General features: G+C 38.5%; 1 protein-coding gene across 3 annotated transcripts; it reads left to right on the top strand.

Moving 5' to 3' along the window:
• Nucleotides 1–3,961: 3,961 nt before the first annotated feature.
• LOC132600749 (BTB/POZ and MATH domain-containing protein 4-like) lies at nucleotides 3,962–17,893 on the top strand. Of its 3 annotated transcripts, XR_009567306.1 has the most exons (5): nucleotides 3,962–4,567; nucleotides 7,629–7,974; nucleotides 8,176–8,455; nucleotides 14,660–15,579; nucleotides 17,337–17,475. XR_009567306.1 is itself a non-coding variant. In XM_060314109.1 (4 exons), exons 1-4 carry the CDS (start codon nucleotides 4,152–4,154, stop codon nucleotides 17,522–17,524), a joined length of 1,230 nt encoding a protein of 409 aa, XP_060170092.1. In that variant the 5' UTR covers nucleotides 3,964–4,151; the 3' UTR covers nucleotides 17,525–17,893. The 3 variants fall into 3 exon arrangements, 2 of the variants coding, with proteins under 2 accessions (XP_060170094.1, XP_060170092.1); XM_060314109.1 differs by lacking the exon at nucleotides 14,660–15,579 and having other exon boundaries at nucleotides 3,964–4,567; nucleotides 17,337–17,893; XM_060314111.1 differs by lacking the exons at nucleotides 8,176–8,455; nucleotides 14,660–15,579 and having other exon boundaries at nucleotides 17,337–17,893.
• The last annotated feature ends 715 nt before the right edge of the window (nucleotides 17,894–18,608 follow it).

Raw genomic sequence — 18,608 nt, 5'->3', positions numbered from 1 at the left:
TAATATTGATATTATTTCAAACAACTCAGAATGCAAAAGGGGAGAATCAACCTATTCATAGAGTAAAGACTAATTTTAAGCCGTATTTAGCTACATTAAACAGGAAACCGAACCAGAAACAGACTATCGACTAAATTAATTATAACAAAACTAAAATGAAGGAAATTTATTTATCTGGTTCTAACAGGATTTCGAAAATAAAATCTAATCTACCATACCATTGAAAACACACAGAACTTTTTTTTTAGAAAAAAAATAAAGTTGAGACGAGGAAGAAATTACCTTTTGTGGTACAGTGAACTGAGGCGTCGGGGTCTCAGATCTACTCTCTCGTATGAGCGACTTTGAAACTAGAGTTGGGTTAGTCGAATACCTTGGTCGCGGCTAAAGTTCACCGGAAAAGGGAAAAATCAAGCTTGGAATATAGTTGGATCTTTGAAAATGTTGAGTAATTCCTGGCTAAAGTTCACCGGAAAGGAGAAATCAAGTTTTTGAGATTATCCGTGTCCCTCAAAAAACTGAATGATCTCCCTTAATGTCGAGTAATTCCTCTCCCTTTATAGAGTGAGGAGAGAGAGGAGCGGGGGAGAAAGAGGAGTAGGGGACAGAGAGGAATGGAGGGTAGGGTAGAGAGAGATAGGTGAGGGACAGCGAGGGTGAGAAAAGAGAGGGATAGGGATTAGGGTAGGAAGATGAAAATGAGAGGAAGTGGAGCGGGTCGGGTAAAAAAGTGGGCTGGACCGGGTATTGTGGTGTGGGCTGGACTGATGAGTATGGGTAATGGGCTGAATTATTTTGGGTAGGGAATAATGTGGGCTGATTATTTGGGCTGGTATTGTGGATAATGGACTTGTCGAATTAATTAGAATATGGGCTAATAATTTAGCTGAAAATGTTGATCCTCTATTTAATCATTCTTGGGCTTCTAATTTAATAACTAGTACAATATATACTATGTGAAGATAATTAATAATTAATATGTACCAAAAAAAAATAAGGATTTAACAAAGGGTTGTCTTGTAATTAATTTAACGAGTCCACCCGAAAATGAAACGATGACGAACCATTTAAAATTTGTGATAAAGTAATACTAGTAATATTGATAGTAAAGTAGTGAAAATGAAAGTAATGATATTAATAGTAGTAGCAGTAAAATAAATAGTGAAACTAAAGTGTTTAGCTCGTTAATGAATTTAGAAGCCCGAGTAAATAAATTGAAATAAAGGAGGGACAAAATTGGGTGTCAACACACATTAGTCTCCATAAAATATTTACCCAATTCTGTCTGTTAGATTTGACGAAAATAGTGAGAAAAATATAACTATAAACATCAAGAAAGTCCCTCAAATTCTAAAATGCAATACAAAAAACTACACTAGATACTAAAAAGATATAAGAAATAGCATAAATTAACCTTAAAAAACTACACCACTCTTGAGAAATAAATTTAAAATAACGGAAAATATAAAATTTGTACCTCCAAACGTGAGCTCCCATTTTGTCCCCATAGTTCCTATCAAATAACCAACAAAGTTCGGTAAATATATGACCGAGAGTCCGAGACTAAAAATGTCAACTTTTGGCAAACTTAAAGTACCAAAACTTTTACTTGCATGCTTAAGGGACTTGAATGTACTCTCAAACTTAAGAGACCATGTTTTGCCTTCCATTTCAATTTACAAGTCATTTTCTTAAGTGCGATTCAATTCTCAATTAGCAGAATTTAAGCTCTCTTAACTAAAAATACTCTTAAAACTCTAAATTCTCCCCAAAAAGATTACAATTCGAAGTTCCTTTTATACGTTCGGGTGTCTTCTTGTCTTCAAAACTATTAATTGCATACTTAACCCCCCAGTTTGGATGGTTGTTTCTTGTGGTTCATTAATGTATTGTTTGCTATGAAACCATGCTTGTATTTATTGTTTTTAAAAGAGAAAAGACATCATTTGACTCTTGAACTTGACACGAAAACTCAGTTTGACAACTAAACTTAACTTGTATTTATTTATCCCCCTTTAACAACTTTCATTTCAATTATTTACCACCCTGAAAAAATAATACTACTCTCACAATGAGAGGTGTATTACACTCGCGCCACGTCATTGCCACATCGTTGCCACGTCGTTGCCACGTCATTGCCATGTCAAAAATTACTAACCCTTCATTTTTTGTTTTTCTTTTATTATTTTTTCTCTTTCTTCTTCTTTCTCCATTTATGCATTTATTATCTAAATTGTCAATGTCACCATTTATACGTGTGCTCCAAGTTCAAATGTTCTGTTCTTCTTTGTCAACACACTTGCAGTTGCAGGGAATGTTATTCAGAAAGATCTTAGCAAATATGACCTCCATTTCCATGAAGTAATATCATAATCATCAATTGGATTTAACATATACACAAAAAAAATTGATCAAAAGAAAATATCATTTCTGTGTCGCTTTCTTAGGTCGGAGATCTGTAAATTCAACTTCATCATTTTAACACAAATCGTACCAGTTTACAAATAGGTTAATTCTTCTACAATTGTGACAACAAAAACATACGCGCAAATACAATAATAACAAAAATGGTCCTCTTCCCTCACACCGGAAGGTTCATAGTACAAAATTACACTTCTATGTAAATAATTGCCAAATATCTCTTTCTCCGCTGCCGCTGCCGCCGCGCCGCCGCCGACGCGTCATCCTCACCACGTCATTGCCATGTCAAAAATTACCAACCCTTCATTTTTTATTTTTCTCTTTCTTCTTCTTTCTCCTCATCCTACCATAACCACCCATAAGAACAACACCCACATCTTTAACCCACCACCACCACCACCACCATCACCATCATCACCCCACCAAATTTCATCCCATTCCTTCTCAAATTCGTCCAAATTGGTTATTTTGATTGTTATTATTGGCTATTATTATTATTATTATTAGCAACACCATTTTTGAAAGAAAACAAAAATTAAAATAAAGAAACCAAAAAATGTTGAAAATGGTAAGAAAAAAATGATGAGAATATAGAGAGAAAGAGGAATTTGTGAAGAAGAAGAAGGAGGAGGAAGGTGGTGGGGGCGGGGCTGTGGCATGGCGTGGGGTTTGTGAAGAAGACGAAGGTGGTAGGGGAGGGGCTGTGGCGTGGGGTGGGGGGCTGTGAAGAAGAAGAAGGTCGTGGGGGCGGGGCGGTGGGGTGAAGAAGAAGAAGGAGGAGGAAGGTGGTGGGGTTGGGAAGAAGAAGATGGTGGTGGGGGATTTTATTTTTTAATTATATATTATTTTTATTTTATTTTTTAATTATAATATATATATATATATATATATATATATATATATATATATATATATATCAGCGGGCCAACCTTTTTATATTTTTCACTCTCTTAATTTTTTTTTAAATTTTTTTTTGTCACGTTAGCATTTGGAGTTGTATTTAATTAAGATGAAAGTTGTTAAGCAGGGTAAATAAATACAAGTTAAGTTTAGTTGTCAAACTGAGTTTTCGTGCCAAGTTCAAGGGTCAAATGATGTCTTTTCTCTTTTTAAAATTATGTTGTATGATGTTGTAAACCCGTTCTAATTTCATAGTTAAATAACCATGAAAAGCCCAATTTTTATAACCACAGATTTAGTGATTTTTACGTAGTTACGTATTTCACTTCTGCGTTGTACCCTCACCCCACCCACCCACCTCCATCACACCCAAACCCCCACCCACCCCTGTGGCCCCACTACCCACCCCTACCACAACCTACTTATTTTTTAAAGTTTCTCTTTTATCCTTTAACTTAGTTTTATTAACACATATAAACTAGAGTAAACTTACATATTATTATACAATATATGATACAGTAAAATACGATACTATACAATACGAAACTATGGGTAACACCATCCAAACAGAGTGTAAGGGACTACTTTGAATGTACTCTAAAACTTAAGAGACCATTTTTGTCATTTATAAGTCATTTCTTGTAAGTCCCTCAATTCATTTCTAAATTACTGCTCCATTTCTTCCCCCAAAAAGATCAAATTCGAATCAAATTTACGATCAATTGTCTTTTCATCCCCAATTCTGTGTTTAATCTCAAAATAACCCTAACAAAATTCAATTCTTCTCCAATTCCCCCTTTATATTTCCAATTTTCCCATGTTAATTCACAATGTCAGATCCACCAACAATCACTCACGTTTCCAACAACCTCACAATCAGTGAATTATTACCACAAACAACGTCAAAATCAATTACCGATACAATTAACGGGTCACACCGTTTTGTAATCCAAGGTTATTCATTAGCTAAAGGTATGGGTGTTGGTAAACATATTGCTAGTGACACTTTTACTGTTGGTGGTCATCAATGGGCTATTTACTTTTACCCTGATGGTAAAAACCCCGAGGATAATTCGACGTACGTGTCGGTTTTTATTGCGTTGGCTAGTGAAGGAACGGATGTTAGGGCTTTGTTTGAATTGACTCTTGTTGATCAGAGTGGTAAAGGGAAAGATAAGGTTCATAGTCATTTTGATCGGTCGCTCGAGAGTGGGCCGTATACATTGAAGTATCGCGGTAGCATGTGGTAATAAGTTGTTGCTTATCTTTATTTATGGCATATTGTTTCGTTATGTGTTGTATTGTATTGTATTGTATTGTATTGTATCGTACTGTATTGTTGTGATAAATACAATGTTTGGATAGACTGTATTGTTTCCTGTCGTTACATAATGGGGTATGGGGGTAGAGCTACTATAATAAGATGGGGTAAAGGATAAAATAGGATTATTACCGATATGGTTAAGGGGTTGCACCGATTTGTGATCCAAGGTTAGTCATTAGCTAAAGGTATGGGTGTTGGTAAATATATAGCAAGCGATACTTTTACTGTTGGTAAATATATAGCAAGTGACTCTTGTTGATCAGAGTGATAAAGGGAAAGATAAAGTGCATAGTCATTTTGATCGGTAGCTCGAGAGTGGGCCGTATACCTTGAAATATCGCGGTAGCATGTGGTAGTAAGTTGTTGCTTATCTTATTTATTGTATATTGATGTATTGTATTGTATTGTATTGTGTTGTGTTGTGTTGTGTTGTGAGACCCCACTTGTGGGATTACACTGGATATGTTGTTGTTGTTGTTGTTGTATTGTGTTGTGTTGTATCGTACTGTATTGTTGTGATAAATTAGGATTATTAGATACTCCCTCCATCCCAATTTATGTGATATAGTTTGACTGGGCACGAAGTTTAAGAAATAAAGGAGGACTTTTGAATCTTATGGTCTAAAATAAGCCAAAGATATATGTGTGGTTATAGATCATCTCGTTAAACGTGAAAGGTAAAGTTTAAAGTTAAATTGTTACTAAATAAGGAAATGTATTATTCTTTTTGGGATAGATTAAAAAGGAAATTGTATCACATAAATTGGGACAGAGGTAGTAGTAAGTAAAGACAAAAAGAGAAAAAAGATTAAGCATAGCCACTTCGATTGGTCGCTTGAGAGTGGCCATACACCTTGATGTATCGTGGCAGCATGTGGTAGTGTGTTGCTTTTCTGTAATTTAACACTCTGTGTGGATGGTTGTTACGTATTGTTTTGTAATGTATCGTATTGTATAATGTTGTATTGTATTGTCGTTACAAAAAATGAGACTTTTTGTCGTTACATAATGATAAATTTAACAAGGCGATACTAGAAAATTTAAATAACAGTGTTATTTCCTTTTTATAACATTAATCATATTATGGAAGTTCAGTTTTTCAGTTCAAAACAAATTTAGTTTATTGCTTGAACATAGTGTTTGCTTATCAAAGTTACTTTCAATGATATGGCAAATGAGGATTTAAACTAAATACAGGTTAAATATGCAAGATACATTTGAATGTCAATTCGAACATTTGAATGTCAATTCGATACTCGCACGGATAAGAACAGTTTAATCTAGTTGAAGTTGATAATCAAGATGTCTAGCATAATGCAGTTGTTCCATTTCCGGGAAGTACATTCGGTTTGGTTTGCATATGCATAATATAATCAATTACACGAGTATTGCTTTTTTTTGTTCTGATAACTAAATCAAGTCATTGGTTTGCATATGCATAATATAATCAATTACACGAGTATTGCTTTGTTTGTTCTGATAACTAAATCAAGTCATCAGAATTTGCTAAACTTTAATAACAGTCCGAAAGCTAGTTATTGAGTTAGTAGAGATAAACCCCACATAAAAATCATATGTTTGTCACGCCAGTTATTGTTGCTTTTCTCAATGGTCAGAATCAGAGTAGTTTCACAAATCCAGATCATAAAAATATGTAATAACAACAATCCTCCAAATTGCCTTATTCTGCTTTCTGTTCCTCTTACTCCTAAGTAGTGATTGTCTCATTTACCTTCCTTGACGTGACCTTGTAACTTGAAGGAATAGAGTGGACGATGCCATATTTGTTATATTATTTGCACTATAGCAAAATGTGATCACTGTCTTTGGCCCCATTCTTTGCCCAAATAACACCAGCTCATCATAATCCTTCTCCTCCTTCAGAAGATGGATTCCACCGTCGTACAATATTGGACTAAATTAGAAATGTTCACGGCGAACAGTTGGGCACAAGTAGCATATAAAATGGATAGAATAAGATTAGGTCGTCTGATATAATTTGGCCATGTCCTCACTCCTACGTGAATTCTTAAATGGTGCGGTCCATATTTTTGATATTATGATGGATTGAATTGAAAAAATGGACCGGTTTATACGTGTGGTATTATGTTGATTGAAGGTGTTAAAAGAGGATGGAATAGATCTGAAATACTAGAGAATGTTGTCTAAGAAAACCTATAATTTGTTGGAACCAATGCAGACTTACTAAGAGCATACCTTATGGTAGCAAAGGATCCACACAAGCAAGATAATTTGTATTAAAGGCTTAATTGTTATTGGTAACGTAAACTATCTCTGATGTTTGTAAGGAGCTTTTTTACTCTGGCTAGGAAGTTGAATACTGGGGTAAGGATAATTAGTGGGTACTATACATCATCTTTTCCAGCCACCAATCTACCACCATTTTTCAAACCATAATCTTGGGGCATCCCAAACTTCCATAATGATCCCAGATAAACTTCATAAATTACTTATACATACTCAAATATATTTTATATATGAAGCTCAAACAGTAGAGTACCTCATTGTAGTCAAACACAATTTTCACCTTTGGGAGATTATTGGTAGATTTGAAATCTAGACAAAATCAATGATTTTTATGTTAGTACTAGCACTAGTGGGACTATAATCAACCCAAAATACCAATAATAACTTACCTTGGTTGTATCTCAGCTTAAGTTCAATTGCCTATGCTTTTTGTATTTGGGCTGTAAAAACAAAATTTTGAATAGCATAAAGAAAATACTAGACTTTGGTGATTTCCCTTATGGCTAAATAGAGAAGCTTTCGTACTTGTAGTCTTTCGGAAAAAAAAAAATCTCTTCCATTTTGGGAGGAACTTGATAAAATGAAAAAAACAAAGAAGAATCTTGTTTATTGCTCTGAATAGCTGCTTGAGCAAACTTTTCTCTTATTTTTGCTGTAATCTTTTATACTGCAACTCAAGACTTTTCCTGAAGTAGTTTATCTGTGTGCTATATAGGGGATACAAACGGTTTTTTAGACGAGCATTGCTCGAGACTTCAGATTATTTGAAGGATGACTGCTTGAAGATTAATTGCACTGTTGGAGTAGTGCGCTCTACGATAGACTGTTCGAGCTTGCATACAATTCAGGTCCCAGATCCGGACATTGGAGCACATTTTGGCATGCTTTTGGAAAATATAGAAGCCTCGGATATTATTTTCAATGTGGCTGGTGAAAAATTTCATGCCCATAAGTTGGTATTGGCTGCTCGTTCTCCTGTATTCCGCACTGAATTTTTGTGTAAACGGGATGGCGATGAGCAGGAAATTGTGGTTAATGATATGGAACCTGAGGTCTTCAAAGTGAGCATCTCCTTTTATCTTATCATGGTCATTTCTTCTTGTTTTCTCGATGGATATCTGTTTTTAATATCATTATTATATTTCTCCATCCGTTTGGCTGTAATTGCTTCTTCATAGTTGCTTTTGGCAAAATAAATTAGAGCTCTTTCAAACTAGAAGTGGAATTTTAACTCACTGTTCTTTGGAATTTTCTTGTACAAGGCTATGCTGCACTTCATATACAGAGATGCTCTTGTAGAAGAAGAGCTAGAAGCAACTAGTACCTCTTCTTCTACCCCCTGTATATCTGACACTGTGACAGCAAAATTGCTATCAGCAGCTGATCGGTATGATTTAACACGACTCAGGAGGTTGTGTGAGTCTCATCTTTGCAAAGATATCTCTATCAACTCTGTTGCACATATTCTTGCTTTAGCAGACTGTTACCATGCCGCAGAGCTCAAATCAGTTTGCCTAAGTTTTGCTGCTGAAAATCTTGCTGGTACGAGAGATTTGTATTTACATCGTGTTCCCTTCTTTGCGAAGATCTCATGCTTTTAGATTTATATTTTTTGATAATGACATATTGGATTGGAGCAAACTTAAATATTGTGTTCTGTCATATCTATGCTGTGAGGCATTGACCGTAAACAAAACTCCTCATCTTCTCGTTACATAGTCTTATCATGTTTGTCATTTGTTGCACCTAGTCTTACCGTGTTTGTCATTTGTTGCACCACTACTTCAGTCAACAATCCTGCTCAGATGTCATTGCCACCACCTGCCTACCTCTTTTCTTTATCTTTATATTGTAGTTTACCTGTAGTGGCCTGGATACAGTTTCAATGTTATTATTTGTTGTTTTGTTTTGTCTCTCTTGTTCAAACTTGGGCACTATAGTTTCCACACAGTAGATCAACATTTTAGGTCCATATCCTTAAGCGACTATGTTTAACATTGTTGAAGTTCACCCTTATGTGAGGATCCTTTCTAACTCATGAAGAAAAGGATCCAAAACTATGATAATGAGTATCAAATCATCACCAGTATTGTTTACATATTCTCAGCATGTTTTTCCTTTCATGCGTCAAAAGGACGACGACGGCGACAACGACAACAACAACATACCCAGTGAAATCCCACAATATGGGGTCTGAGGAGGGTAAAGTGACACAGACCTTACCCCCATCTCGGAAGATAGACAGGCTGTTTCCGAAAGACCCTCGGCTCAAGATAAAACACGACGAGAAAAGGTCAGATAAGCACAAATAGTTCAAAGCAATATGAAAATGAAACTAATACAACAACAACAACAACAACAACAACCCAGTGAAATCCCACAACGTGGGGTCTGGGGAGGGTAGAGTGTACGCAGACCTTACTCCTACCAAGGTAGGATGGCTGTTTCCGAGAGACCCTCGACTCAATAAAAACATAAAAAGAGGTCAGATACGGCTAAGAGATTCAAAGCGATATGGAAATGAAGTAACGCAAGCGACACAGATAACATAGAATAATCAAAGCACAGGAAATAACAGATAATAGCATAATAGCATAAATTAGAGCACAAGAAATTATACTACGATAATGCGACTATTAATAAGGCAGGGTAATGAGACTATCTACTAGCCTTCTACCCTAATATGGGTCCTCCAAACCCTCCTATCTAAGGTCATGTCCTCGGTAAGCTGTAACTGCGCCATGTCGTGTCTAATTACCTCTCCCCAATACTTCTTTGGCCTACCCCTACCTCGTCTGAAACCATCCATGGCCAACCTCTCACACCTCCGCACTGGGGCATCCGTGTCTCTCCTCTTCACATGCCCAAACCATCTCAATCTCGCTTCTCGCATCTTGTCTTCCACCGAGGCCACTCCCACCTTGTCCCGAATATCCTCATTCCTAATCCTGTCACTCCTGGTGTGGCCACACATCCATCTCAACATTCTCATCTCAGCAACTTTCATCTTTTGAACGTGAGAAACCTTAACTGGCCAACACTCCGCCCCATACAACATAGTCGGTCTAACCACCGCTTTGTAGAACTTTCCCTTAAGTTGTGGTGGCACCTTCTTGTCACATAGCACTCCGGAAGCAAGCCTCCATTTCATCCACCCTGCCCCAATACGATGTGTGACATCATCGTCAATCTCCCCGCTGCCTTGCATAATAGACCCAAGATACTTGAAACTACTTTTCTTCTGGATGACTTGGGTACCAAGCCTCACTTCCAAGCCGGCCTCCTGAGGTGCTTCACTAAACTTACACTCTAAGTACTCTGTCTTGGTCCTACTCAGCTTAAACCCTTTAGACTCCAGAGTTTGTCTTCAATCCTCCAGCTTAGCGTTAACTCCGCTACGAGTCTTATCGATCAGGACTATGTCATCCGCGAAAAGCATACACCATGGCACCTCACCTTGAATTTGCCGCGTCAATCCATCCATCACCAAGGCAAATAAGAACGGACTAAGAGCTGATCCTTGATGCAACCCCATCACAACTGGAAAGTGCTCTGAGTCTCCTCCTACTGTCCTTACCCTGGTTTTGGCTCCCTCATACATGTCCTTGATCACCCTAATGTACGCCACAGGTACACCTTTAGCCTCCAAGCATCTCCATAGGATTTCTCTTGGGACTTTGTCGTAAGCCTTTTCTAGGTCAATGAATACCATGTGTAAGTCCCTTTTCCTCTCCCTATACTGCTCCACCAGTCTCCTCACAAGATGGATGGCTTCTGTAGTTGAGCGTCCCGGCATGAATCCGAACTGATTCTCTGAAATAGACACGCCTTTCCTCACCCTCATCTCCACCACCCTTTCCCACACTTTCATAGTATGGCTTAGTAGCTTGATACCTCTATAGTTGTTGCAACTCTGGATATCTCCCTTGTTCTTGTATAGAGGGACCATTACACTCGACCTCCATTCTTCAGGCATCATTGCCGTCTTAAAGATGACATTAAACAACCTAGTCAGCCACTCCAAACCTGTCGGGCCCGCACTCTTCCAAAATTCCCCAGGAATCTCGTCAGGTCCGGTCGCTCTTCCCCTGCGCATCCTACGAACAGCACCCTTAACCTCCTCAACCTTAATACTCCTGCAATACCCAAAATCTTGACGCCTTCCAGTATGTTCTAGATCTCCCAACACAATGTCTCTGTCCCCTTCTTCATTTAAGAGTTTGGAGAAGTATGACTGCCATCTCCGTCTAATGAGAGTCTCCTCTACCAATACTTTGCCATGCTCGTCCTTGATGCACTTCACTTGAACCACATCACGTGCCTTTCTCTCCCTCGCCTTGGCTAGCTTGAACAATTTTTGATCCCCTCCTTTCTCTTCTAGTTCAGCATAAAGGCGTTCAAAAGCTGCCGTTTTTGCCGTCGAAACCGCCAACTTCGCCTCCTTCCTCGCCATCTTATAAAGTTCCCTATTCGTCCACTGCTCCACCTCATCCTTGCTTTCTATCAACTTCGCATACGCCACCTTCTTTGCTTCCACCTTCCCTTGAACTTCTCCATTCCACCACCAGTCCCCTCGATGCTGGCCACGACTACCTGTCGAGACCCCCAACACTTCCCTTGCTACCGCCCTAATGCAACTAGCCGTCCTATCCCACATACTTGTCGCATCCCCACTGCTATCCCAGGCGCCCATAACCTTCAATTTCTCCCCCATCTCCACGGCACTAGTCGTGGTCAAACTCCCCCATCTGATCCTAGGTCGGTCATCCACGACCCTCTTCTTCCTCGGCATCTTGATCCCTAGATCCATCACCAAGAGCTTATGTCGGGTTGTAAGATAGTCGCTCGGAATGACCTTACAGTCTTTGCACAGACCTTTATCGTCCTTCCTAAGGAGTAAAAAGTCAATTTGGGTCTTAGCCACTGAACTACGGAAGGTTACCAAGTGCTCCTCCTTCTTTGGGAAACTCGAATTGGCTATCACCAACCCGAAAGCTCTTGCAAAATCCAAAAGTGAGACTCCTCCTCCATTCCTGTCCCCGAAGCCAAAGCCTCCATGCACATCATCATAACCTCCCGAAATAGGCCCGATGTGCCCATTGAAATCACCTCCCACGAATAACTTCTCAGTAGGCGGTATGCCTCCCACTAATTCGTCCAAATCCTCCCAAAAGCGCCTCTTCTCCTCCTCGCCTAAGCCCGCTTGCGGCGCATAAGCACTAATAATGTTCAAAGTGAGTCCTTCAACGACCACTTTAATCGACATCATCCTATCAGTGGCTCTCCTAACCTCTACCACCTGGTCTCTTAAATCACTATCTACTAAAATGCCCACCCCATTTCTATACTTCGACCTACCAGAGAACCACAACTTATACCCGTCTACCTCTTTAGCTTTAGGACCTACCCATTTAGTCTCTTGGACACAAGCTATATTAATCTTCCTCTTCTTAAGAATCTTAACTAGCTCTATGGACTTTCCCGTTAACGTCCCAATGTTCCAAGACCCTACTCTCAACCTAGAGGCTCCTTTAACCCACTTACCCCTCCTAACCCTCGCCCCCGTCCCCGAACGAGAACATGACCCTAGTCTACCATCACTAACCAAAGCCACGAAAATAAGTATGAACTAATAAATTATTCAAAGGTCTAAAGTCAGCAAAATATAACTACAAGTGTATAGACAAATAGTGAATATGGCAACCGGAGGTACCAACTCCAGTTGAACTAAACCTGGTTGTCGCCGGAAAACACTGTTCACGGTCGAGTACTGTTCACTGCCGGAAAAATGTTCACAAATACCTGAAAGGGAGAAGAGAATAGGAGGGAAAAAGAAGAAAAGAAAAATAAAAGAAAAAGGGAAAAGGAGAGAGAAAGAGGGGGCTGGCCGGAAAAACTCGCCGGAAAAACTCGCCGGCGATGGCGCAGCGGCGTACTGGCAGCGCCAGGAGCAGATTAAAAAAGGAAAAAAAAAAAAAAAGGAGAAGAGAAGAAGAAGAAAAGGAAAGAGAGAAGAAAAGTAAATCTAGCCGGAAAAGTGGCCGGCGTTACCTGGTCGCCGGCGTTACCTGGTCGCCGGCGTCACCTGAACAGTGGTGACGTATGGTCGCCGGACGGAGTGGTGGGTGGGCAGATCTGGGAGAGAGCAGAGGAGAGAGAAAGTGCAGAGGAGAGAGAAAGAGCTGTTGACAAAAGAATCCCTGATAAAGCAGTCTGAGAAAAAAAAGAATTTAGTAGCTACCATATGCGAAAAATCCCTGATAAAGCAGTCTGAGAAAAAAAAGAATTTAGTAGCTACCATATATAAATACGATATTGGAGGTACAAGAAACAACATATAGTTGCAAGAATCAAAGGACAATAAAATGAAGATCAAAACTGTGACTAATAGTACGAAGGGATACGTGGGACTACCTATTAGCCTTCTGCCCTAATCTGAGTCCTCCATAGCCTCCTATCTAAGGTCATGTCCTCGGTAAGCTGGAACTGCGCCATGTTCTGTCGAAGCACCTCATGCCTCAAAAGGAAAGAAAGAGAATTAGCAAGTGCTCTAATCATAGGGATGGAGGTCGGAAGTAGGTGTTACTCCATCATCCTCCAAGAAAGACTTATTGCGAAGATTTCTTTCCAAACGGAATAGGTGGAAGAAATGGTTAAAAACTATGAAAGATACAACACACCAGGATTGTTTGATTTATATTATCTCTTTTACATTAATTCTGGGATGTATGGGGGATTGGCGTGGTGGAGTGTCTTAACAACTTTTACCGGACAAAGTCTCTGAGAAGAGCCGTTCGACCTTTTTTTTTTTTTCCATTCAGAAGAAAGCTGGTGCTAAAAATATAAGGAAATTTTGTTGAATCATACTGGGGGAAAGTGTTTATACTAACACTACTATTGAATTTGTAATGAAACTATATCTGTTTTGCAAAATGTCATTGTGAGAGGAAGTAAATTTCTGGATGCATTATTTGCATCAAATGAGTTGGTAGAGTTGAGATTAAGAAGTGGAATAAAATTTTCTCTCTTCATTAAAAAAATAAATAAAATATGAAGTGGAATAAATGGGCTTCCATGTAAGTTGGATGTTCAAAAAGCAGGATAATATAAATAGGAGTTTCTTGTACTACTGAAACGATGGATTTGTTTTTTATGGCTTCTAGTAGATTGAGATAATTGATATGGACTTCTTAAGGGAAGGAAAGGAGGGGAAAAAGAGTTGTACTTGGTAGATTGGTGAAAAATAACGGTCCAAGTTAGTGAAGGGGTCTAGGGTTGCGGAGGTCATCAACATTCAGTGTGGCATCATTGGTAAGTGACTCTGGAGATTTCCAGGGTAGTACAGTTGAATGCAGGTTTGCAGAGAATAGATTCTCCGGGGAGTTACAAATACTTGTGGTGTTAGCTTGTGGAAGGGAACTATGAATGGGAAGACAATTTGATGTACTGAGAGTAAGGTTTGGAACGATTGCTGGTGTAGAGTCATTTTACTGAAGTATTCCTACCAATATGTGGCATGGTGACTAATAGAGACTGATTGGATCATAAAGATATTATTTCACTAACTTCACTTTTATATATTTATCTTTATCACCATTTTGATTTTTAATGTTATTTATCTTTATCCTTAATAATATATCTATGTTGAGATTACCATGTGGAGATTAATAGCGAACCTAGATTGAGATTAATATAGCATGTTTAGTTTGAAATCCATGCAAGTTAAAGTTTGTGTTTCTTCTCCAGAGCTATTCATTTAGAGTCTTGAGATAGCAGTCAAGCTGAAAAGAAAATGCTGCATTAGTATTGTGGAGAAAGGGCAAACTACTGTTGGAAAACTTAGTCTGTGTTCATTGATGGGGAGTACGCTGAGAAAACTGAAAGTGCATCCCCTGAGGTCAAGTAAAAGTCGCATCACTTGAGGTCACATAAGAGAACTCTTCCAAATTGAAGCTGTTTGTGAATTCTTCAAGCAGTGAAAACTTAGGTGAAAGAGAAGTCTGAGGGCATGGAATATTGTACCTTTAGCAATTATGTGGGGTTATTTGGAAGGAGAAAAATAAGAGTGTTTGAAGTGTTTGAACAACATATTGTAAAATTGCAAAGTAGTTTGCTCTAGTTTCCTTTTGGTGTACCCATGAGATCCCTATTTGTATAGAAGATTGGGTTTCTTTAGTTGGGAGAACCATATTCCTATGTAGGTTCTCTTTTTTCGGTATACGGCTTGTATAGAGTGTTTCCCCCAATTATTAATAAAATAATTTTCCTTGTGGTCCGGCCCTTCTCCGGGCCCCGCGCATAGCCGGAGCTTAGTGCACCGGACTGCCCTTTTAAAAAAAAAAAAATCAAAAAAGATGAAATGACTTGTTTCTTCCCCTTCCTTCTTGTCTCCAGCCGATCCCTTTTTTGTCACTTTGGTAGTTGCAGAGCATCCAGAAGGAGAAAGAGAAAAAAATCAGCAATGAAGCAAATGAAGTGATGTATCAGGAAAAGGAAGCTACTTGTCAGGATAATGAAGCGAATGAAGTGGATCACTACTTGATCTGGCAGAGGTAGAGCAACAACAACAACAACAATGAAGCGAATGAAGTGATGTATCAGGAAAAGGAAGCTACTTGTCAGGATAATGAAGCGAATGAAGTGGATCACTACTTGATCTGGCAGAGGTAGAGCGATAGGAATAAACTCATGCTATTGAACTTTGGCATGTCCCCTCTTGTCATTGCACTCTTTATTTGGGTAACCCGAGAAATCCCCGAGGTTCAGTGAAACACGGTTCGAAACTTGGTGGATGATGGACTCATCTACCCTTCACTTAAATACCAGGTTTTTATCTGCGGCGGATTCGAACCCGTGATGGGCGCCTAACTCACACTTCACGCGTTGTTACAGCTAAACTAAATCCCTGGGGTTTCCCTGTTGTTATTAAACTTACTGATGCAAACTTCAATTCAGTTGAAGATGAGTTTATGAGGTTATATGTCAAGTGGGCTCTTTACCAATCGCTACATCCCCTCAGATTGTACCTGCAACAATGGTGAAATCAACACTCAACTAGCGGAAAAGCAAGCTTCCTTTTAGATTAGTTCTGTTTTTCCTTGTTTAAGGGTGAACCCCAACTGAATCTACTGACCCAGCACCAAATGTATAACTCAACTAATTGAACGTTTGAACTTACATTGCATGTGTCAATCCCACCTGCCAAAAAGCACCAAAGGAAGTTGGCTTATTCGGCTATCAAACTTATAACTTTTTCTGCATTTGTTTTCTGGTTTCTGGTCAATTCACTCTTGTGCATGTCTATTTTTACTGTTGCTAATGGGTAGATGTGGGGTCCACCTATTTTGAGATTAGAAACCAACTTCTTAAATCGAATAAAGTTATCTGCAGAATGTATGTAATACAATGAGGGAACTGTTAACTTTATGTCAAAGAAGAAATTTCCTTCATCGCCAAACCATAATACTCTCACGAGACAGAATTGGTGGGTACATAGTAATGCAGTGCTATTAGCTTGAGCGCGTTGTAATTGTAAAACTACTGTTATTGACTCTCTACATGAATTAGATCTTATTAGCGACTGCAATGTAAGATCAGACCAAATGAGTTTTTTGCAGAATAAATGTAAAAAGAAATGAGGAAATTTTATAAAATTTCTATAAAATTTTCCTACTTCTGAAATCAAATAAGCTATCCATACAATGTAATATCGCGAGGAAACTAGACACTTTTCTGTTGTTGAACTGTGTGACCATCTCATCTAACTGCTTAAGTTGTTAGAGAGAGTACACTTTTATCTACTTAATTATGTTCTTAACACGTCCCTTCATGCACGGGCTTGATTCTTTTCCATGATAGCCTGTGTAGTTGGGTGCACTATATAGATCCACATGTGCTGTTTTTAGTGCTCTTTGTGGGAACTATGAAGGCTGCTTTCTTTGGAAGTAGATTTTGACTTTGTTCTCAGACAAGTTTTCTAATAAACAATTGAAACTGATAAGAGAATCAGAAGTTCGACAGAAGTGGGAAAATTATTTTTGAGTCCCCTAAACTCTTGTGAGTAAGCCATGATAGTCCATAACAGATTGTTATTAATCTGAATGTTGTTATGTGATGTGACACATTACCTTGCTTATGCTGATGGCTGGATCACTGTCATTAAGTTGCTAGGCTTTGACTACTGTCAGAGTTTGGTTGGATTTTGGAAGACTTTTACTACATCCAATAGTAACATATTTGGATTTGCATCTGTTGTGTTCTGATGATTATGATATGAAATGAGCTTAAATGAAAAAGTGGGGATTCATATAGCTGATCCAACTTGTATGGACTTAGGCGTAGTTATTGTTGCTGTTATCTGTTGCGTTCTTTAATTTTCTCGGACTACAGATTTCCATTCATCTGTTTCTTGTATTTTTGGCAGCTGTCATGCAATCAGATGGCTTTGAATACCTTAAAGAAAATTGCCCCTCTCTTCAGTCAGAGCTTCTTAAAACTGTGGCTGGTTGCGAGGATGATTGTAGCAGTGGAGGTGGAAAGTCTAGAAGTGTTTGGGCACAGCTTTCAGACGGTGCTGATACCAACGGAAGGAGGGTCAGGCAACGGACCTGATTTTAGATATAGGAAATTGTTAAATTTGTTGTATTGGATGGATGTATATTGGGGGAGGATATGCTGGAAATGTCGCTACAAATATAGCTCTAATAGAAAGGTAAATGTTTATTAGTTCTCTGTAACATCTTTCATGAACGGGTCGTGTGTGATATTGGTAACCTGGAAGCTGCTAAATACACCAATTTGTACCTTCGTGATGATACCAGGTTCCGTTGGCTAACTTGATAATGAAACAGCATTACCTCTTTGCTGTTGCCTCTGTGAACCTGTAACTTCCTCATTGAAGGGGATAGTGGTGTTTGTATTTCAAGCATGCTGTTGTATAGTAAAAGTATGTTGTCTCAGCACTAGCTGTGAATTGCAGAATTTGTTACTCTGTTTAATTTGTTTGTCTTACGTTCTTTTTTAGTCCGTTTAAAAAAGAACGCCTCTTTCTTTTTAGGCAACTCTTTAATTCCAATTTTCCACGTGACATGTTTAAGACCCCAAGATTAAAGGACATTTGGTACATTCAACATATCGTTAATTTAAGACCACAAGATTCAAAGGTCTTATTTACTTTCTTAAACTCTGTGAAAGTCAAAATTAGACAAACAAATTAAAACGGAGGGAGTAATTGTTATCGCTTAGTGCAATTATCAGGGTCTATTATTCTGAGTTTCTAATTGTGTTGCTGGAAGATATAATCTTGTTGAGAAGAGTGTTCTGACAATGTGGTTTTTATTGTTTTTCTGATTAAGCTTAAATTCCTTCAATTATTCTTTTGTAGCTGTCCAGGATGGGAGGGGCGATGTTCATTAAAGATAAGAAGAAAGTTGAATCTTAATTATTCTTAGGCAGAAAAAGTAAACTGGCTCCTTAGATATTTACTACTCCTATACTTAGCCAACACTTCCAGTTCTTGAAAATGACTTTAGTATACTATCTGGAGAGACCAACATATCCTCTCTTCTCGATTTCCCACATTTTGTTTGGTGCCTGGTTTGAGGCCCTGATCAATCTGATTTGCGCCGCTTAAAGCCCACTAAAGGGGAAACACTCCCTATCAAGAATTTTTTCATTCTCAGAGTTTGAATTCGAG

Source organism: Lycium barbarum, chromosome 6, assembly GCF_019175385.1.
Source record: "Lycium barbarum isolate Lr01 chromosome 6, ASM1917538v2, whole genome shotgun sequence".
Taxonomy (NCBI): Eukaryota; Viridiplantae; Streptophyta; class Magnoliopsida; order Solanales; family Solanaceae; genus Lycium; species Lycium barbarum.
This window is presented reverse-complemented; position numbering and strand designations above follow the sequence as displayed.

What these genes read in the sequence shown, in the direction of transcription:
- LOC132600749 (XM_060314109.1), top strand. Translation starts at nt 4,152, where the DNA reads ATGTCAGATCCACCAACAATCACTCACGTTTCCAACAACCTCACAATC. An exon ending in AAGTATCGCGGTAGCATGTG is followed by an intron (nt 4,568 to 7,628) that starts GTAATAAGTTGT and finishes TGTGCTATATAG; the next exon opens with GGGATACAAACGGTTTTTTA. An exon ending in TGCTGCTGAAAATCTTGCTG is followed by an intron (nt 8,456 to 17,336) that starts GTACGAGAGATT and finishes TATTTTTGGCAG; the next exon opens with CTGTCATGCAATCAGATGGC.